Source organism: Bufo gargarizans, chromosome 1, assembly GCF_014858855.1.
Source record: "Bufo gargarizans isolate SCDJY-AF-19 chromosome 1, ASM1485885v1, whole genome shotgun sequence".
In the NCBI taxonomy this organism is placed as follows: domain Eukaryota; kingdom Metazoa; phylum Chordata; class Amphibia; order Anura; family Bufonidae; genus Bufo; species Bufo gargarizans.
The window spans coordinates 279,899,571-279,922,590 of record NC_058080.1 but is presented as its reverse complement, the minus strand read 5'-3'; the positions used below and the strand labels follow the sequence as shown (position 1 = coordinate 279,922,590).

General features: G+C 43.8%; 1 protein-coding gene across 2 annotated transcripts in view; it reads left to right on the top strand.

Annotated features, from left to right (window-relative positions):
- The first annotated feature begins 961 nt into the window (after positions 1–961).
- Positions 962–23,020, top strand: part of LOC122926628 (ecto-ADP-ribosyltransferase 5-like) — a 44,785-nt gene continuing 22,726 nt past the window's right edge. The window contains exons 1-2 of one of the 2 annotated variants that reach the window (XM_044278071.1): positions 962–1,041; positions 4,456–4,518. In XM_044278071.1, the coding sequence (XP_044134006.1) occupies positions 4,462–4,518 (57 nt within the window). In that variant the 5' untranslated portion in view covers positions 962–1,041; positions 4,456–4,461. The remainder of the gene's footprint in view (positions 1,042–4,455; positions 4,519–23,020) is intronic. The other variant, XM_044278063.1, reaches the window with a different exon arrangement.

Sequence of the window (23,020 nt, the reverse complement as noted above, 5' to 3'; positions counted from 1 at the left end):
ATTAAAAGTCTGGACTGGATTGTGTTAGGGATCTGATAGATCTTGTGAATGTTGCTTCTTTTTCTCTGTTTTTAATCATTCCAAGGCAGTACCAGCCGACAATGTAAAATAAGATTCAGAGAACATCTCAATTATATTACAAACACTAAGGCTACTGATGTGTCGAGTGTAGCCCAACATTTTAGCAAAACCCACAATCGTGACATTACTGGACTCTGTACTTTACCTATTGAAACAGTCAGAGTTCCCATAAGAGGCGGTGATGTTAAAAAGAAGATTCTATTTCGTGAAGCCTACTGGATCTTCCATCTTAACACTAGAATGCCCTTTGGTCTTAACCTTAGGAAGGAGTTAATGCGATTCTATTAAATAGCTACACAATATCTCAATATCTGCCTCATATATATGTTTTCTAGCTAATAGTCAGTGTAATGTTTCATATCGAATTTGCCTGAGGATACATATAAGGTTCCTATTTGTATGGATCGATGTAGTACTGCGCCAAGTTGTCTGTTTACATTGTGAGTGATGTTCACACCATGCGTTTTCTATGACGCAAATTCTATTATGTTTATTCATTTGGATGCACATAATCTTTGTATGTATTCATTATTTTCTCATCACACGTAAGTTTTGAACTGGGTTTTCTCTGCCTCATCGCCCATCCACAGGTGAGGGTGATGGTCCTGATTTTGCCCCTTCCCCATCTCCCCATTTCCTCGCCTCTGGTTGGTGGTAACGAGGTATAAGAATACCCATAGTTCCAGGTGCTTTTGGATCACGATTAAGAACCGCTTTTTGGTTCGAAACATGTCGATCTAACGGGAGGTGTCGGGAGGTGAAGTGCCACTGCTTGGTATTGTTGTTTCTACACTGGAATAAAGACTGCTGGAATTTTATTCTTTTGTAAGCTGTGGGAGACCTGGAGACTGCCAGAATAAACAGTAAATCTGCTTGCCTCTAAAATGAAACTGAAAGACGCTACAAAGTATTCCTCATTCACCCAGAGACCCCAAGCACAGAGGAACTTCTGCTGGAGAGGTGAGGGACGTCTACTTCTTATTAGTGATAAACGGCAGGTGCCATATTCAAATTTGCAATATTTCACGAATATTTCGCTAAATATTCGTGATATATTTGCTAATTTGAGACTTTGTTATATTCTTACAATGCTATTCTATTGCAAAAAAAACATAATTTAAATATTCTTGTGCGCTTGTGCATTTTTCGCATAAGATAAACTATATTAAATAATGAAGAGCGTTCTAATTCAGTACTGACCAAGATATTTTGGCCTTCTCACATTGGCCCACAAGTAATGGTACATTACCGGCCTGCTTTTTGCTTGTGGGCCAATGTGAGAAAGCTAAAATATCTTGGTCAGTACTGAATTGCAGTATTATTTAATATAGTTTATCTTATCAGAAAAATCGGCAATTAAATATGCGCATAAATCGAATCACGTAAGGGCGTTAGGCAACTTTACTATTGGGTTGATTTGGTAGAATTGACGAATATGTAGACTATAGCGCTATATTCGTAATGCGAATATTCTTTTTTGTGTGTTTTTTTTTTCCATCTAAACCCATTATATTGACTATCACTAATGGATTCAGATGAAAAAAAACAAACAAAAAAAACGGATATTCGTTTTAACTAATATATATCAATATATTCTAAATATTTGTGAATTATCGAAGTGGCGATATCCACGATAGAAATTCTCTATTCAAATATTCGCGACAACACTACTTCTTATCCGTACATAGTGATCAGAATACAGATGATACTCCAGAAATCCCCATAGTCCAGTGACTGTTTGGGGTAGCCTGAGCTGTCACTGGATCTGAGTCTCCTCTTCCTGAAGGTTCTCACATCTGACCATCCATAGGACATGCATCCATAACACTGCAGGGTGCAGGTGACATGCGGGCGCCTTGTGGTTGTATCTTTCTTTACTGATGACTGAACAAGTAGTAACAATGAGAAAACCGCAGGAGTTCTTCCTTATGACATGGGTACACAGAGAGTCTCCTGGGGGCACAGATAGAGGAGGACCTCACATAATCTGTCCACAATAAAGGTTAGTCTTTTGTGCCCTTGTATAGGGTTGTAGCTGGCTGCCCCTCACTGTCTCCCTCAGGCTAAACCTTCCGGAGTAGTCACCGGTGTGAGAGTAATGAGGTCATTGTCAACATTATACTCATATAATGTGTATAACATGAATGATTATATTATACATATATTCATATAGATGAAGCTTATTTCTATAATATGTATATCCTCTGTGAAGTTTATCATTTATTCCACTTTTATAACAAGTTGGTTTTAGAACACACTCTGAAGGCCATCTGTGATCGTGCTGTAACATGAATATTTGTGAGGAAAAGGGAGTATTTCCTCACAAAGAAATCTATAGTGTGAGCAGATATAGAACAATGTTCTCAGGGATTCTAGGAAATGTTTTCTACATAAAGGATCCAGATGGTTGGTATACGTTATCTGAACGAACTGAACTGTTATCTAGATTCCTGTGCAAATTAACTGTTACCCATGATATTTTCTTTTTTGGGGACGTTACAAGGCTTAGAAGTTTAGAAGCAAATCTTGAAATTTTTCAGAAAATTTCCAAAACCACTTTTTAAGGACCAGTTCAGGTCTGAAGTCACTTTGTGAGGCTTACATAATAGAAACCACCCAAAAATGACCCCATTTTAGAAACTACCCCCCTCAAGGTATTCAAAACTGATTTTACAAACTTTGTTAATCCTTTAGGTGTTCCACAAGAATTAAAGGAAAATGTAGATGACATTTCAGAATTTCACTTTTTTGGCAGATTTTCCATTTTAATCCAATTTTTCCAGTAACAAAGCAAGGGTTAACAAAACTCAAAAGTTATTACCCTGATTTTGTAATTTACAGAAACACCCCATATGTGCTCATAAACAGCTGTACGGGCACACGGCAGGGCGCAGAAGGAAAAGAACGTCATATGTTTTTCAGAGTCCCCATTTTGGAAACTACGGGATAAGGTGGCAGTTTTGTTGGTACTATTTTAGGGTACATATGATTTTTGGTTGCTTTATATTACACTTTTTGAGGCAAGGTAACAAGAAATAGCTGTTTTGGCACCGTTTTTATTTTTTGTTATTTACAATATTCCTCTGGCAGGTCATATCATGAGGTATTTTTATAGAGCAGGTTGTTACGGATGCAACAATACAAAATATCTATACTTTTTTGGTTGTTTGCTTCAGTTTTACCTAATAAAGTATTTTTGAAATAAAAGATCTTTTAGTGTCTCCATATTCTGAGAGCCATATTTTTATTTTTTATGATCAATTGTCTTAGGAAGGTTCTCATTTTTTGTGGGATCAGACGACGCTTTACATGGTATGATTATGGGGTGCATATGACTTTTTGATTGCTTGGTATCACACTTTTTGTGATATAAGGTGACAAAAAAATAGTTTTTTTACCGTTTTTATTTTTTTACGGTGTTCACCTGAGGGGTTAGGTCATGTGATATTTTTATGGCATCATGGATTAAAATTTTTATGGCATCAGGAAACAAGCAGAGCGTCAGAATAGGAATTACTATTGGGTTATGTTTGTATGTCTTTGTGTGCATTTACCTGTGGTACAGAATTTGTCAAAAGGCGAGAGAGACTCCTCATTCTGAAGTTCTGCTCGTTTCCTATATAAGGTTCACAGATATCTAGCCTAACCTAACTAGAGAATCTAAGAGATTATACATAGCAGGATAACCAAAAAGTTCCGGGATCGCTACCCTGATCAGGCTGCTATGGGAACTATTTCTATCAAGCCAGAAAGGGAAGAAGAGGTTATTCCCAAGATTACGATGAAGGACTTGATAAAAATAGAACATGGGAAATGGGCAATTAAGGATACTACTGCTATTCTTAAGAAAGCGTCTGGATGCCACTAGATGGAGAAGTGGATGGAGAAACATGGGTAGAAAGCCCAGGTGAAGGCATGGCTGACTAACTCAATGAGGCATGATCACAAATGAGAATGAGGAGGAATACAGGGTGGACAGGGGATAGTGAGGCAGGTTCCCAGGAGAGTACGTTTTAGCGTTGGTACTTCTGCGGCTGCTTCCTCACCCGTATCAGACACACAGAGCAGACTTTACAATTATGCAATGAGCAACATCTGATTTTTAAGTATTGTAACCGCATTAAACCACCCAGCTACTCCCATTATCATAAAGGTATAATAATAAAGATTTTTGGGGTGGTCTCTGAAATCTCCTTAGATGCAGCACCTGTGTCTGTGTCTATGTTTGGCCGATTTAATTATTTAATTACTTTGTACCTGGAAATTGAACTACTCTGACAACAGCGTCCAGGCAGTGTGGACGTGGATCTGCTTGCATTGGCTGATGTTCCACTGTCAGCCTATCCTTCATAACTTTCCTAAATCTCTTCACAGGTCAAGATGATTGTCCAATATGTGGTGGCCGGGTGCGTTGTCCTCCTCTTCTGCTCCACACAGGTAACTATCCATTAGAAGTCAGCAGTTAGGAGATCCTCAGGAAAGACCCCTCTTGTGACCCAATGTGAAGCAGGTTCAACAGGTTCTAGCCCAGCAGAGGATCTTCTGGTGAGACTGAGGTTTGACACAAAGGTCCAGGAGATGACAACCCCATGGAAAGGAGCAAATACTCACCACTAGTGTTTGCTTCTTATAAAAGGACTCACCAATAATTGATCCTCTGCCCACGATGATGATGATGTCATTATGGAGGAAATGTATATGTTCTATAAGGACGAGGAACCTCAGGATCCTCTGTTGCGGTGGCCTAGGGAACACCAGACACTGAAATGAATGAGATATACAACATGTCCAGCTCTGGAAAAGAGGTGGCATTGTCAGGGCTAGAAGGTTTCATCATCACATAGGATCTTATAGGTAAAAAAAAAAAAGAACTTGTATTTTCTGGACCGAGCTTTGACAGGGAGAGAGCTGCAGCAGAAAGGACCCGCTCCCCAAAAAAGATTGAACCCTTGAGCTGTGTCAGGGAGAGAACCTCAGCAGAAAGGTCTTCTGAGCTGTGAGAGAAAGAGGATAGGAAGCGGATAGGAAAGCCTTCTAGTTGGGATAGAGTTGCAGAGAGGACATACTCTGATTTGTGATAGGAAGAGATCTGAAGCAGAAAGTACACACCTCCTGAGCTGTGATAGGGAGAGAGCTGCAACAGAAAGGACAAACTTCCTGAGCTGTGTGAGAGAGAGATGCAGCAGAAAGGATATGCCTCCTGAGCTGTGATAGGGAGAGAGCTGCAACAGAAAGGAAAAACTTCCTGAGCTGTGTGAGAGAGAGATGCAGCAGAAAGGATATGCCTCCTGAGCTGTGATAGGGATAGAGATGCAGCAGAAATGACACACCTCCTGAGCTGTGATAGGGATAGAGATGAAGCAGAAAGGACACATCGCCTGAGCTGTGAGAGAGAGAGAGAGAGCTGCAGCAGAATGGACACACCTCCTGAGCTGTGATAGGGATAGAGATGCAGCAGAAACAACACACCTCCTGAGCTGTGATAGGGATAGAAATGCAGCAGAAAGGATACATTGCCTGAGCTGTGATAGGGATAGAGATGCAGCAGAAAGAACACACCTCCTGAGCTGTGATAGGGAGAGAGATGCAGCAGAAAGAACACACCTCCTGAGCTGTGATAGGGAGAGAGATGCAGCAGAAAGAACACATCTCCTGAGCTGTGATAGGGATAGAGATGCAGCAGAAATGACACACCTCCTGAGCTGTGATAGGGATAGAGATGCAGCAGAAAGGACACACCTCCTGAGCTGTGATAGGGATAGAGATGCAGCAGAAAGGACACATCGCCTGAGCTGTGATAGGGATAGAGATGCAGCAGAAAGAACACACCTCCTGAGCTGTGATAGGGATAGAGATGCAGCAGAAAGAACACACCTCCTGAGCTGTGATAGGGATAGAGATGCAGCAGAAAGGACACATCGCCTGAGCTGTCAGCCTGAAATATATCTAGCAGAGCTGTTGGAGCAATGAATGGAGAGATCTCTGGATCCATTTGAGGTACGGGGCTGGTTCTGGCTTTGTTAGAAAGACAGGGTCCTGTATTAGATTAATTGGATTTTTAAACTTTTATTTTGGGATAACCCCTTTAAGGAATGTGGAACGATCACTTTATCTGCAGTGCTGTGTTTACGCAGTGAAGGGAGTTTAACACCGGACATGTACTGTACACAGCAGAACGCCGTACAGTATCTAATCCGACACGCCCTGCATTACAGGAAGGCGTCTTTCCGAAGGCGACTCAGGACTGGGCCGTTTGCCACTTTGAAAGTGAAAGCATTTTTATTTATTTTTTTATCTGGCTATGTCATTCATTTTTGTGTCTTTTTCTCTGTGATAAATGAGACTTTATTTTAAGGTTTTTTATTTTATGGATTTTTGATGTTATTAATTTTTATATCCAGGAAGTTGTCGGCTTTTATATTATATATTAATCGTATTACATTCTTAGTTTACTGAAAATCCCACAGAGCAAAGTTATAAAGACTGGAATGAGAAAGCCTCTGAATTACAGGATGAACTGTTCCCACTGGCAGAACACCAAAAAGACAACTATGTAAGAGATAATCACTATTTCCTGACTAACAGCAGATCGATGCGAGAGTCTGGAAGTTCCCTTTACCTCTATAGAAGTAGATGATATACTATCCAGGATAACAAAGAATAAGGCCCCAGGAATAGAGGGTATTCTGTTTGAGGTATATGCACAATATAAAGAAATATTAATACCGAAACTGCTCACAATGTGGGTGGACTCGAGGAAGGTAGGAAAACTGCCAGACTCCCTGCGAGAAGCCTTAATTACATTTATCTTAAAACCTGGAAAGGATTCAGCCTTCCCGGATTCATATCGCCCCATTTCATTAATTAATATTGATAATAAAATACTAGCCAGGGTCTTGGCAGCTAGACTCAGGAGTGTGGTCTTGGTGCTTGTTCATGAGGACCAGACGGGATTCATGTCAGGAAAGACTACAACTGATAATATCACGAGATACTTTGTGAACACTCAACTTGAACCTACAAACTGCGGTGAACGAATGATTCTCACCATAGATGCCTCAAAGGCTTTTGATACTGTAGAATGGCCCTTTTTAATTAGAACATTCAAGAAAATGGGATTTGGTGATCATTTTGTTTCCTGGGTAAAGCTACTATACTCCGATATTTCTGCAAGGGTGATTGTAAATGGAGAATACTCCAATAATATACATATTGGCAGAGGGGTTAGACAGGGTTGCCCTCTGTCTCCTCTGCTATTTGCTATAGCCATGGAGCCGCTTGCCGATATGACTAGGCAAGATAAAGAAATTGTGGGGTTTAGGTTTGGCAGTCATGAGGAAAAAATTGCTTTGTATGCAGATGACATCATGCTGTTTGTAGGTTCACATGGATCACTCACCAAGATTTTTCAAGTTTTCAACCAGTATGGCAAATATGCTGGACTTAGTATAAATTGGTCTAAATCGCCTTATGTCCCGATTGACCCTCTGAACAATTTTAGTTTGGGACCATTGGAAATTAAGAGGATTAATGAACCTGTTAAGTACTTAGATCTTCAAATCACCCCAATCCCCAGGGACTACGTTCAGTTGAACGTGGCCCTTAAAATACAGGAAATTAGGAAGAAAATAGAGATATGGAAAAAACGATATGTCTCGATGCTAGGTCGTATCTCATTGGTGAAGATGTGCTTATTACCCGGCTTGAACTATATCTTGTGGAATACACCGGTGATAATTCCAAAAATAGTTTTTAAAATAATACCCAGTTTACTAACGGATTTAATATGGCGAGGGAAAAAAATGAGACTAAAGGCACAAATATTGTGCATTTACGAGAAGGATTATCAGTACCGGACTTGGAACTCTATTTCACTTCTGGCCATATAAAAAATATGTTAATATGGAGTAATACGCAAAGATATAAGAACATGATAGTGGGGATTAACAAAAGATTGGAAAAATTCAATATTTTTCAAATATTGGAAGCAGGTATTCTGGTGCAACAGGAAGGTACAAAGATACCACTATTTGAGTTGATGACCAGAGTTTGGAAGGAAGCAAGAGAATTGTGGTCCTAGAGTGGGTCCCATACCGATACCATACTGTGGGATAATATTTATCTCACAGAATTAAAACTAATTGAACAGAAAATTTGGTGGAAACATGGAATATATAAACTGGGACAGGTATGGGATGAGGGGGATATAATTGTCACGGAAGGTGTACAAAAAACTAGAAGACACAAAATGAAGATCCGACTGACTGGATGCAAAACAAAGGAACCAAAGGGAGAGCCCTGCAACAGACCTGGCTCTCTCCCTAACTGCTCAGCCTATGCAAAAATCTCAATAGTAGATGATCGCATATCCTCGTTCCTCGACTGTATAACACCTGAACACCCTATAATAGTGAGGGGACACGACCACCGGCTCCCTACACTTGATACGGAGGGAGTCAGGGTCACCTGGGATCCAGCAAACAGGAAAACACAAATGAATGAACAAAACTTATCTGTAGAAGACTCAGTAGTAGCATCCAGCATGCACACACTCCAGGAAGTTGTATAAACCGCAAAGTGATGCAGTATGGGAAGGGATTTAAAGGGATGCAATCAGTGCAACTACATGACAGCTGAGAGAGGCTAACGAGATGAGAAAATGAAAGCAAAACAAAAGGAACCTAAAGGAGGAGGTTCTGAAGAACGTCTGTCAGAGCTTCTCAGATGTCTGGTGGTGACAATAATTCCTTATGAAGACCTTAAAGTTAAGTACCGACTGAATAATATAGAGTTGAGGTTTTTCTACTTACAACTAAAATGAGCATTGTGTAAGATGCTAGGAAAAGGCACACAAATTGGCACACTACCGCCGCCACTAGTTAATATTACGAAATTAACACCAGGGAGGAAATTAGTTTCCAAAATATATGAAGGCCTGCTGCATCAAAAGACTAAGAGAAGAGCAGTTAATAGCTTAATGCATAAATGGCAAGGGATCTTAAATTCCCAGCGGGAAGAGTTTTGGGAACTGGCCATACAGGCAAAAAAACTGGGTCTCAAAGAACTTCTCACACAGAATTACTCAATTTAATATATTGTATCGTCTCTACTACTCTCCCAAGACTTTAATGAAGTGTTATAAATCTAAAATGTTTGATTATCAAAAATGTGGAGAGATAGGAGTGGACAATACACATATTCTTTGGACATGTGTAAAAATTCAAGAGTTCTGGTAAAAGGTCAACGAAAAAATAGAGGAGTACCATCGGTTTAAAGTACCTAGGCAATTTGAAAATTGCATTTTGGGGGTGATGGGTGGAGTGGACACCCCTCAACACCGAGAGATAGCATCTAAACTCTTATTCCAGGCCAGGAGATGTATTGCACATTGGGGGGGGGGGGAGGGGAGTGCTGTCCCCACGGTTAATGAATGGGAGAATTTCACCAGAGTCTCACTTGCCAGAGAGGAATTTCACCTGGTAAATATTAAGAAAAAATATAGATTTGCCAGAATATTGCAGAAATGGTTAAATAAAAAGTAGATGCTCTTGAGGAGGGAGAGCCGGGACGGGGGGGATGAGGGAGTGATGGAGGGATGAGGTGGAGGGGGGGGAGGGGAGAAAGGTGCATGCGGCGGCCAAAGGGAGGGGAATTGTATGTAATGTAATTAAAATTGAAAGTTGAAGTACTTTGTAAGTTGTTTGTAAAAAAGTAATAAAGTAAATATATAAGAAAAAATATTTTTAAAAAATGTATTACATTCTTTCCGCTGTACCTACATAGGAGATATAGAGTCCATGGTCACGGATTCTGCAGTGTGCGCTAATGGCTTTGTTCGTATTTTGTGTTATTTTGTTTAGTTATTTATTTGTATTTCATTCACTGTGCACCCCCCTCCCCCCCCCCCCTAATATTAGGATCATGGTCGGAATGTTGGTGTGGCAGCTCTACTCGTCTCTGAATAGGACTAAATAAATATGTAGTATACAGAAAGGGAGCACAAAATAAATAGAACCTCCAAACCTGCAGTTTATGATGACACCGGCACTCTGAATCTGAGGTCACGCAGAGAGTTGCATATACAGTCATGTGAAAAAATTAGGACACCCTTTGAAAGCATGTGGTTTTTTGTAACATTTTTAATAAAAGGTTATTTCATCTCCGTTTCAACAATACAGAGAGATTAAAGTAATCCAACTAAACAAAGAAAACTGAAGAAAAGTCTTTTCAAGATCTTCTGTAAATGTCATTCTACAAAAATGCCTATTCTAACTGAGGAAAAAGATAGGACACCCTTGCCCCTAATAGCGAGTGTTACCTCCTTTGGCTGAAATAACTGCAGTGAGACGGTTCTTGTAGCCATCTACCAGTCTTCGACATCGGTCTGAGGAAATTTTACCCCACTCCTCAATGCAGAACTTTTTCAGCTGTGAGATGTTTGAGGGGTTTCTTGCACGTACAGCCCTTTTCAAGTCACCCCACAGCATCTCAATGGGATTCAAATCTGGACTTTGACTTGGCCATTCCAGGACTCTCCATTTCTTCTTTTTCAGCCAATCTTTGGTTGATTTACTAGTATGTTTTGGGTCATTGTCATGTTGCATGGTCCAGTTCCGCTTCAGCTTTAATTTTCTAACTGATGGTCTCACATGTTCTTCAAGCACCTTCTGATACACAGTAGAATTCATCGTGGATTCTATGATGGTGAGCTGACCAGGTCCTGCTGCAGCAAAGCAGCCCCAAACCATGACACTTCCACCTCCATGCTTCACAGTTGGTATGAGGTTCTTTTCTTGGAATGCTGTGTTTGGTTTACGCCAAACATGTCCTCTGCTGTTGTGTCCAAATAATTCAATTTTGGACTCATCTGTCCAAAGAACATTATTCCAGAAGTCCTGGTCTTTGTCAACTTTATCTCCGGCAAATGTCAGTCTGGCCTCGATGTTTCTCTTGGAAAGCAAAGGTTTCCTCCTTGCACACCTCCCATGCAAGTTAAACTTGTACAGTCTCTTTCTGATTGTAGAGGCATGTACTTCTACATCAACAGTAGCCAGAGCCTGCTGTAGTTCTCGAGATGACACTTTAGGGTTTTTGGAGACCTCTTTTAGCATCTTGCGGTCTGCTCTTGGGGTGAACTTGCTGGGGCGACCAGTCCTGGGCATGTTGGCAGTTGTTTTGAAAGCCCTCCACTTGTAGACTATCTTCCGGACAGTGGAATGGCTGATTTCAAAATCTTTTGAGATCTTTTTAAATCCCTTCCCAGACTCATAGGCTGCTACAATCTTTTTTCTGAAGTCCTCTGACAGCTCTTTTGCTCTCACCATGGTGCTCACTCTCACTTCAACAGTCAGGAGCACACCAAACTAAATGTCTGAGGTTTAAATAGGGCAAGCCTCATTCAACATGCAGAGTAACGATCTACTAATTATGTGCACCTGGTGTGATATACCTGTGTGAGATCTGAGCCAATTTAAGAGGGAATACATGTGAGGGTGTCCTATCTTTTTCCTCAGTTAGAATAGGCATTTTTGTAGAATGACATTTACAGAAGATCTTGAAAAGACTTTTCTTCAGTTTTCTTTGTTTAGTCGGATTACTTTAATCTCTCTGTATTGTTGAAAATGTTACAAAAAACCACATGCTTTCAAAGGGTGTCCTAATTTTTTCACATGACTGTATATAATTTAATGGATAATATAAAAACACAAAGTAAGTTAAATGATATAAAGTAAAATAAAATCAGATATATAATTCCCCTAAAATGTAAAGGTATTAATTGCAAAACCAACTACAAAAGAAAGGTGTAATCACCTGAAAAGAAAAATATACAATAATGCACATAAAATAAAACAATATATTGTACTATTTCTCTGACATTATGGACCAAATGTCAGTCCGCATCAGATCTGTCTGTACTCGCCTCCATCTTTTGTGGCCAACATGTGGCACTATAATATTGCCATGAATTTAATGTTCATTGATTTGCATAAATTTGCAACACTGTAAGGTAAGTCATTGTTATTAATTTTTGGAGCAAGTTCGATATCACCACAAGATGGCAGCAAGAGCGAGAACCAGACGTCCAGTGCAGACCGTATCCTGACTCCAGGTGTGTTCATAACATATGGGATTAACAGGATTGTGTCAGCAGGTTCCATCAACTGTCTGCCCTGAGGAAGTGGTAACCACTGAGGTAGAAGTTGGGAATAGACTTCGAAACGCGTCTGGTGTAATGACCTGATACAATACCCGTACACCCTGTTCTGAGACAAGAAAATACCGGGCAATCAATGTGGAAGCGCTTCCATTAACAATATTAAAGAACATCCCGGCTCGGATACGGACCAAAACAACGGTCTTGCGCATGAAGCCTAACAGTGAAAGCTCTGCGCGGACATCAGGTAAGCGGCCAGAATACCCGTGCACGGTGGGACGCCACTGTTAAAGATTGGTGAGTACTGGTCCGCGATATTGTAAATGGCCAAATGACTGTAACTGCAGAAATATTGAAAAATAATCCCCGATTGTTCCTTTCAACCTCTGATTAACTATATTAACAAAAGTGGTGATAATCCCATATGCTATGAACACACCTGGAGTCGGGATACGGTCTGCACTGGACATCTGGTTCTAGCTCTTGCTGCCATCTTGTGGTGATATCGGACTATCGAATTATATATCTGATTTTATTTTACTTTATATCATTTGACTTGTGTGTTTTTATATTATCCATTAAATTATATATTTGCAACTCTCTGCGTGACCTCAGATTCAGAGTGCCGGTCTTTATACAGTATCTATCTTCTTTTATATATTTTTTTGACCGGGTGGGTCAGGCACGACTTAGAGCACCTAACCCTAGTTGCTTGACAGGTGAGCCACTATATCTTCTGTATTCTAAAAAACAACAACAAGTTGCTGCAATTTAGGGGACTGCACCTCGCTTGTCTGTGGGATTCAAATTGGTTAATAAGTTCTCCCCTATGTGCCAGGAGGTGCGGTCGACCTAAGAATCAAAACCTAGACACTTTGCTGGGGAAAGGATTCTCTGCCGACAACGCCCCCAGAGTCAATTCTATTAGTTGCATATTAGGGTGGTCTAACCACCTCCCCCTTTAGCTATCAATTTTAATGTGTCCAATCACAAGTATTTATTAAACCATTTGCTACTAGCGCCGTACATGTACAGCCATGAAGCGATGGGCAAACATTGCGCTGTTTCAAACAGCAGAGACCCACGGTCAATGACCGCAATCGGCAATAATGCTGATCGCGGTTAGTAAATCAGATCATGGCATCTAAAGGGTGAAAAATCCTGAAGCTTATGCTTCCGGACTTCTTACCGGCATACTCTGCGGCCAATGAGGATGCCGGTAATTGATTGATTTTAATGCACTGGGTCTTGCTGAAGAGACCTAGGGCATTAAAGCTGCAATTCTTATTTTGGTCAGCAGGTGGTAGGCCAACATAAGAAAAAAGCAATTCTGAACAATTAATGAATATAAAAAATTTTCGTGGTTGTTCAGAATAAAAAAAAAAATTGGATTTTGTAAGCTCAAATACGAGCTTCAAAATCATAAAAAAGTTTAAAAAAGCTGTTAAAAATAAAGAATAAAGGTATCACCGCGACTGAAAATGCCCGTACTATTAAAATATAAAAATATTTTTCCAATACGGCGAATGGCGCAACGGAAAAAAGGGTCAAAATGGCCCATTTGCCATTTTTTCTTCACTTCTCTTACCCAAAGAAATGTAATAAAATGTGATCAAAAAGTCACAAACACTCCAAAATTGTATCATTAAAAACTACAGATTGTCCCACAAAAAATATACCCCCACACAGCTCAGTAGATATAACTATAAAAAAGTTCTGTGGGTCAGAATATGGTGATGCAAAGAAAATTTTGTTTTTCTCCAAGTTTACATTTGTTTTTACTCTATTTAGACATAAAAACCTATACATATGAGGTATTGTTGTAATCGTACTGACCCAGAAGTTTTTTTTTCCAATTCCACCCCATTTGAATTTATTTTTTCCCGCTTCCCACTCAGTGGCGGATCCAGAGCCTGGTCTCGGGAGGGGCACTTCCAGATTATTTTCTGTCCGCCGCCACAAAACAATGGTGCTTATAGAACAGACTACACAGTGTAGCGGTATACTATATATTGTGTGGCACAGTGTAGAGGTATACTGTATATTGTGTGGCACAGTGTAGAGGTATACTGTATATTGTGTGCACAGTGTAGCGGTATACTGTATATTGTGGGGCACAGTGTAGAGGTATACTGTATATTGTGTGGCACAGGTTGAGGTATACTGTATATTGTGTGGCACAGTGTAGAGGTATACTGTATATTGTGGGCACAGTGTAGAGGTATACTGTATATTGTGGGGCACAGTGTAGAGGTATACTGTATATTGTGGCACAGTGTAGAGGTATACTGTATATTGTGGGGCACAGTGTAGAGGTATACTGTATATTGTGGCACAGTGTAGAGGTATACTGTATATTGTGGGCACAGTGTAGAGGTATACTGTATATTGTGTGGCACAGTGTAGAGGTATACTGTATATTGTGTGGCACAGTGTAGAGGTATACTGTATATTGTGGGCACAGTGTAGAGGTATACTGTATATTGTGGGGCACAGTGTAGCGGTATACTGTATATTGGGGCACAGTGTAGAGGTATACTGTATATTGTGGGCACAGTGTAGAGGTATACTGTATGTGGGGCACAGTGTAGAGGTATACTGTATATTGTGGGCACAGTGTAGAGGTATACTGTATATTGTGGGGCACAGTGTAGAGGTATACTGTATATTGTGTGGCACAGTGTAGAGGTATACTGTATATTGTGTGGGCACAGTTGTAGAGGTATACTGTATATTGTGGGCACAGTGTAGAGGTATACTGTATATTGTGGGGCACAGTGTAGAGGTATACTGTATATGTGTGGCACAGTGTAGAGGTATACTGTATATTGTGTGGCACAGTGTAGAGGTATACTGTTATATTGTGTGGCACAGTGTAGAGGTATACTGTATATTGTGTGGCACAGTGTAGAGGTATACTGTATATTGTGGGGCACAGTGTAGCGGTATACTGTATATTGTGTGGCACAGTGTAGCGGTATACTGTATATTGTGGGGCACAGTGTAGAGGTATACTGTATATTGTGTGGCACAGTGTAGAGGTATACGTATATTGTGTGGCACAGTGTAGAGGTATACTGTATACTGTGTGGCACAGTGTAGAGGTATACTGTATATTGTGTGGCACAGTGTAGAGGTATACTGTATATTGTGTGGCACAGTGTAGAGGTATACTGTATATTGTGTGCACAGTGTAGAGGTATACTGTATATTGTGGTGGCACAGTGTAGAGGTTATAACTGTATATTGTGGGGCACAGTGTAGAAGGTATACTGTATATTGTGATGGCACAGTGTAGAGGTATACTATATATTTGTGGGGCACAGTTGTAGCGGTATACTGATATTTGTGTGCACAGTGTAGAGGTATACTGTATATTGTGTGGCACAGTGTAGAGGTATTCTGTAATTGTGTGGCAACAAGTGTAGAGGTATACTGTATATGTGGGGCACAGGTGTAGCGGTATACTGTATATTGTGTGGCACAGTGTAGAGGTATACTGTAGTATTGTGGGGCACAGTGTAGAGGTATACTGTATTTGTGTGGCACAGTTGTAGAGGTATACTGTATATTGTGGGGCCACAGTGTAGAGTATACTGTATATTGTGTGGCACAGTGTAGCGGTATACTGTATATTGTGTGGCACAGTGTAGAGGTATACTGTATATTGTGTGGCACAGTGTAGAGGTATACTGTATATTGTGGGGCACGTGTAGCGGTATAATGTATATTGTGTGGCACAGTGTAGAGGTATAACTTGATATTGTGTTGCACAGTGTAGAGGTATACTGTATATATGAGCACAGTGTAGAGGTTACTGTATATTGTGTGGCACAGTGTAGAGGTATACTGTATATTGGGGGCACAGTGTAGAGATATACTGTATATCTGTGGGGCACAGTGTAGAGGTATATGTATATTTGTGCACAGTGGAGAGGTATACTGTATATTTGCACCGTGTAGAGGAATACGTATATTGTGGGGCACCGTGAGAGTATACTTGGTCTATTGTGGGGCACAGTGTATAGGTATATTTATATTGTGTGGCACAGTGTAAGCGTATATGTATATTGTGTGGCACAGTTGTTAGAGGTATACTGTAAGGTGCGGCACAGGTTGTGTATACTGTATATTGTGGGGCAACAGTGTAGAGGTATACTGTATATTGTGGGGCACAGTGTACGCGGTAGACTGTATATGGTGGGGCACAGTTGTAGAGGTATACTGTATATTGTGGGGCACAGTGTAGAGGTATACTGTATATTGTGGGGCACAGTGTAGCGGTATACTGTATATTATGGGCACAGTGTAGCGGTATACTGTATATTGTGTGGCACAGTGTAGCGGTATACTGTATATTGTGTGGCACAGTGTAGCGGTATACTGTATATTGTGTGGCACAGTGTAGAGGTATACTGTATATTGTGTGGCACAGTTTAGAGGTATACTGTATATTGTGTGGCACAGTGTAGCGGTATACTGTATATTGTGTGGCACAGTGTAGCGGTATACTGTATATTGTGTGGCACAGTGTAGAGGTATACTGTATATTGTGGGGCACAGTGTAGAGGTATACTGTATATTGTGCGGCACAGTGTAGAGGTATACTGTATATTGTGGGGCACAGTGTAGAGGTATACTGTATATTGTGGGGCACAGTGTAGCGGTGTACTGTATATTGTGTGACACAGTGTAGCGGTATACTGTATACTGTGTGGCACAGTGTAGAGGTATACTGTATATTGTGGGGCACAGTGTAGAGGTATACTGTATATATACTGTATATGTGGCACAGTGTAGAGGTATACTGTATATTGTGGGGCACAGTGTAGAGGTATACTGTATATTGTGGGGCACAGTGTAGCGGTGTACTGTATATTGTGGGGCACAGTGTAGAGGTATACTGTATATTGTGTGGCACAGTGTAGAGGTATACTGTATATTGTGTGGCACAGTGTAGAGGTATACTGTATATTGTGGGGCACAGTGTAGAGGTATACTGTATATTGTGGGGCACAGTGTAGCGGTATACTGTACTTTGTGTGGCACAGTGTAGCGGTATACTGTATATTGTGGGGCACAGTGTAGGCTATATGTGTATAACAAACATATTCCACATGAAAACTTACAGTTACTTGGCCCTTGGGGATCTCGGACGCCACTTCCACACTTTGGTCGGGGGCTCGGCGGAGCTGATGTTGTGTTTTATCCTAATGAGAAAGATTTCATAATAAAGATTTGGATAAGGGGCAGAGGGATAGGAGAGCAGGGAGAGGCTGGTGCTGCTACTAGGGGGTCATACCATGGGGGAGTAATAAAGCCCACCATAATGCCCCCCCAGTAGAAATAATTCTCCTTATAATGTGACAGTGCAGAAAATACCCCCTTGTAATGCCCCCAGTTGAGCTAATGTCCCCATGTACCCCTTCTTAGTGCCCCCCGTAGATTACCCCATAGTACTCCTCTACCCCCTTCCCCGTAGTACCCACCATAATGTGTCCCAGTATAAAATGCTACTGTACAGAGCCCCCCATAAAAATTACCCCTTCTTTGAGGCCTCAGTAGATGCCCCTATAGTGCCCACCAATAATGTGCCAGTAAAAAGTGCCCGCAATAATGTGCCAGTAACAAAAGCCCCCCATCATTTGCCAGTAACAAGAGCCCCCCATCATGTGCCAGTAACAAGCGCCCCCCCATCATGTGCCATTAACAAGAGGCCCCCCATCATGTGCCAGTAACAAGAGCCCCCCATCATGTGCCAGTAACAAGAGCCCCCCCAATCATGTGCCAGTAACAAGAGCCCCCCCATCATGTGCTAGTAACAAGAGCCCCCCCCAATCATGTGCCAGTAACAAGAGCCCCCCCATCATGTGCCAGTAACAAGAGCACCCCCATCATGTGCCAGTAACAAGAGCCCCCCATCATGTGACAGTAACAAGAGCCCCCCATCATGTGACAGTAACAAGAGCCCCCCCATCATGTGCCAGTAACAAGAGCCCCCTCCCCATCATGTGCCAGTAACAAGAGCTCCCCCATCATGTGCCAGTAACAAGAGCCCCCCCATCATGTGCCATTAACAAGAGGCCCTCCTATCATGTGCCAGTAACAAGAGGCCCCCCAATCATGTGCCATTAACAAGAGCCCCCCCATCATGTGCCAGTAACAAGAGGCCCCCCCATCATGTGCCAGTAACAAAAGGCCCCCCCATCATGTGCCAGTAACAAGAGCCCCCCATCATGTGCTAGTAACAAGAGGGGCCCCCCATAATGTGCCAGTAACAAGCACCCCCCCATCATGTGCCATTAACAAGAGGCCCCCCATCATGTGCCAGTAACAAGAGCCCCCCATCATGTGCCAGTAACAAGAGCCCCCCCAATCATGTGCCAGTAACAAGAGCCCCCCCATCATGTGCTAGTAACAAGAGCCCCCCCCAATCATGTGCCAGTAACAAGAGCCCCCCCATCATGTGCCAGTAACAAGAGCCCCCCATCATGTGCCAGTAACAAGAGCACCCCCATCATGTGCCAGTAACAAGAGCCCCCCATCATGTGACAGTAACAAGAGCCCCCCATCATGTGACAGTAACAAGAGCCCCCCATCATGTGCCAGTAACAAGAGCCCCCTCCCCATCATGTGCCAGTAACAAGAGCTCCCCCATCATGTGCCAGTAACAAGAGCCCCCCCATCATGTGCCATTAACAAGAGGCCCTCCTATCATGTGCCAGTAACAAGAGGCCCCCCAATCATGTGCCATTAACAAGAGCCCCCCATCATGTGCCAGTAACAAGAGGCCCCCCCATCATGTGCCAGTAACAAAAGGCCCCCCCATCATGTGCCAGTAACAAGAGCCCCCCATCATGTGCTAGTAACAAGAGGGGCCCCCCCATAATGTGCCAGTAAAAGTATTGCAATTGTACATATAAAAAAATAAAAATAAACACTTATGCTTGCCTCCATGTCAGCGATGCGATGCTTGCCTCCCACGCTATACGGCTCAGGCAGCGCGATGACGTCATCGCACCGCCTGCATCGGGCTCTGATAGGCTGCCAGCCTAATGCTGGCAGCCTATCAGAGACACAGGGAAGAGACATGCCTCTCCCTCCCCTGCCCCTTAGCACAGGCATCTGTATCACTTTCCTGAGGACAGCGATACAGATCAGATGACTATGGAGATGAGCGCTTCCACAATGGAAGCGCTCATCTCCTTGTGCCCTGCCGCCGCCCGTTACTATTCACCAGGGGCACGTCGCCAGCTCGGTGGGGGGCAATTCCCTGTTGCCCCCCCCTTACCTGGATCAGCCAGTGTTCCCACTACATTGTATGCCATATTAAATGGTGGCATTTGTGGGCGGGGCTGCCCGCTATATCCTCCCGAGCGACCTCACCCTGAGGACGGTCGCTTCGTGCTTCTTCCACCAGTCCATTCCGTCACTTCCGGTGTTCCCAGCCTACGTCACTTCCGGGTAAGTCATGGCTCTCCAGCTTCCTCGTCCATCCGGCCTGCCTAGCTGGGCTCGGCCGGGGCTCCCTCCTTCCGCTCCTGGGGAGCCTCCTCACAGCGTGCAATTTTCTTTTTTGCTGTTTAGGGTTTCGGCACGGCCAGCATCCACGGCACTTCAGGTAGGGCTGACCGCTCCTGCTGGGCTCGGTTTGCGGCACTCCATGTCAAAAACCGCACTGCTCTGTGGTCTCATCATTCCCTCTGATGAAGTTAACTCCATGCAGGTTGGGTGGGTTATGGGGTTGATTACTTTACAACATTGGGCTGCGGGATGCTGGTAGTACCATTGGCAACCCATGGCATGGATTGGGTCCGCAGCATTGCTCAGATGGCACTCTGACCCATGCTCTGGGCCGGGGCTTAAGGTGGAGGCGCTGTGGTGCACTTCAAGGAGTTCTCCGGTCACCTGTAGAGCAGCATCTCCGCTTGGCTGACACACATGCGGGGGAGGGGGGGGGGGCAGGATGTCCCTTAAACGGGTCCTTCCCTTCCCAGGTTAGGTGGAGATGCTGTTTTCCAGTTGTCTAATGTACCATTTCGGGCTCAGGACTTACTTTATGAGCTTGTTGTCTATACCTGGGTGCTGATAGTTTTTTCCAAAATGAACAGGGCTGCAGTACCGTCTGATATCCAGTCTTCCCGTTCAGCCAAGTAGCTGCTCATCAGCTTCCTGAATTTCTTCAGGTATCACGCATACGTCATTTTGTCTGTTTTCCATGCTTCTCGTCTCGCTCTCACACATCATCTGTAGTCCCCCTGGATCGCCCAGGCTCGCTCTGTCTCTGTCATTCTGGTTCGCCCAGGCTCGCTCTGTCTCTGTCATCCTGGATCGCCCAGGCTCGCTCTGTCTCTGTCATCCTGGATCGCCCAGGCTCACTCTGTCTCTGTCATCCTGGATCGCCCAGGCTCGCTCTGTCTCTGTCATCCTGGATCGCCCAGGCTCGCTCTGTCTCTGTCATCCTGGATCGCCCAGGCTCACTCTGTCTCTGTCATCCTGGATCGCCCAGGCTCGCTCTGTCTCTGTCATCCTGGATCGCCCAGGCTCGCTCTGTCTCTGTCATCCTGGATCGCCCAGGCTCGCTCTGTCCCTGTCATCCTGGATCGCCCAGGCTCGCTCTGTCTCTGTCATCCTGGATCGCCCAGGCTCGCTCTGTCTCTGTCATCCTGGATCACCCAGGCTCGCTCTGTCTCTGTCATCCTGGATCGCCCAGGCTCGCTCTGTCTCTGTCATCCTGGATCGCCCAGGCTCGCTCTGTCTCTGTCATCCTGGATCGCCCAGGCTCGATCTGTCTCTGTCATCCTGGATCGCCCAGGCTCGCTCTGTCTCTGTCATCCTGGATCGCCCAGGCTCGCTCTGTCTCTGTCATCCTGGATCGCCCAGGCTTGCTCGGTCCCTGTCATCCTGGTTCTAGGCCTTCCTGAGCACGTCGGGCCCACTTAGACGGATGCTTTCACCAGTTTGTCTTTTACCTTAACCTCCAGGGTTAATTTTCTGCCTGATTTGCTCGGGTATTCTTCTTGGCCAGTGTCCACCTGAATCACTCAGGTCCACGTACTGGCTGTCTTTTCCTAAAATAACTTAGACGTCAGCCACCATCAGGGTCTATCTTAGTTCCACCTCATACCTTTCTGGTACCTTTCCTGAAAATCTCTCAGGATATTTAACAGCCTGGCACCTGCCTGAATCACTCAGGCCCCTGTCTCCACCATGTCGCTCGGGTCACCTTTTCTGTCACGGCATGTACACGTCCAGGATCGCCCAGCATCAGGTACTTCATCCTGAGTCTCTCAGAACGTCACTCGATTCACCCAGGTCCATTCGGCTTGTCACCAGATTAGTTTTAGTTCCTCTAGTCACCAAATCACCCGACCCCGTCCTCGGCACATTCCGGCCCTCTTTTTCCCGGCACTCTGCATCTTCGGCTTGGGTCCTCCCTCTCGTTCATTTTTCGCCACTCTCATACAACCTATTAAGGGGTATTTAACAGGGGTCCAGCATTACAGATTACTTGATGATCCTTCCTGCCAATCCATCTTGTCCAACCAAGCTGTAAAGGCCACCCTTAGGGTCATACAAAAAAAACTGTGCAAGCCCAGTGGAGCGCAGACAGACAGTTTCTGGTGAGTTACTTCGGGGTTTGTCCCTAGCTCTAGATGGTTCCCCCTTTGGGCACCCAGCAAGCCTTATCATCAAGGCTGCAATATATCTCGGGTTTTATGGCTTCCTAAGGCCGGGGGAATTTACTTGTAGTGCTATGACACGCTCCACCCTCCTTAAACGCCATCTCGTTCGGCAGGGTGGCCAGTTTACCTTATTTCTCCCTTCTTCCAATACTAGTCAAGTAGGTCCTCCCGTCGAGATCAAGTTCTTTCCCACATCAAACAGCTGGTGTCTCGTGAAGGTGCTGGGGGACCTTGCCGAGTTTCTCCTTCCTCTTGCTCCGGAGGATCCACTATTTCCCCTCCAGGGCAGGCCTCTCACTGCGGCTCAGTTCGTGTCCTACATTCGCACGTTAGCAGCGGGTTTGCGGTATAATCCAGATACAATTTCAGGGCACTCATTCCGCATAGGAGCCGCTTCCTCGGCCTCCAAGCACCAGGTACCCGCGCATGTTATCCGCAAGATGGGGCGCTGCCGGTCCTCGTGCTTTGCCAGGTATATACCTAACCCGCAGGTCGAGATTTCCAGGGCTTTTTGTTCATTGGCTTTGTGATTTGTCCCATTCGATTCAAATAAATAATTCACACCTAACAGCGTTGGTAGTCTTTTTGCCCACATATTCAGGCCTACCCCGCACAGGCTCCGGGCACAGTTCAGCCAGATAGATCATGGAGGGTGGTAGGCATCCCTCCCAACTCCACGCTCATGTACACCTCAGCCCCTACCACAAATAGTAAGGCTGGTTACAGCCTGCATTTGTAAACGGGGCTGCCCTCTATATCATCCCGAGCGACCTCACCCTGAGGACGGTCGCTTCGTGCCCCACCCACCCGACCCTTCTTTCTTTCATTCCACTCTCTTGGGTGGCCCACATATTCAGGCCTACCCCGCACTGGCTCCGGGCACAGTTCAGCCAGATCGATCATGAAGGGTGGTAGGCATCCCTCCCAACTCCACGCTCATGAACACCTCAGCCCCTACCACAAATAATATTACTACTACTAGTTCTATAACTATTACCACTCTATTATTACTACTGCTACTTATAACAATACTACTACTGCTATTTCTTCTGCCCCACTCTTTGTCCCATGTACCGCGCTGCTATAGTACAGCAACACC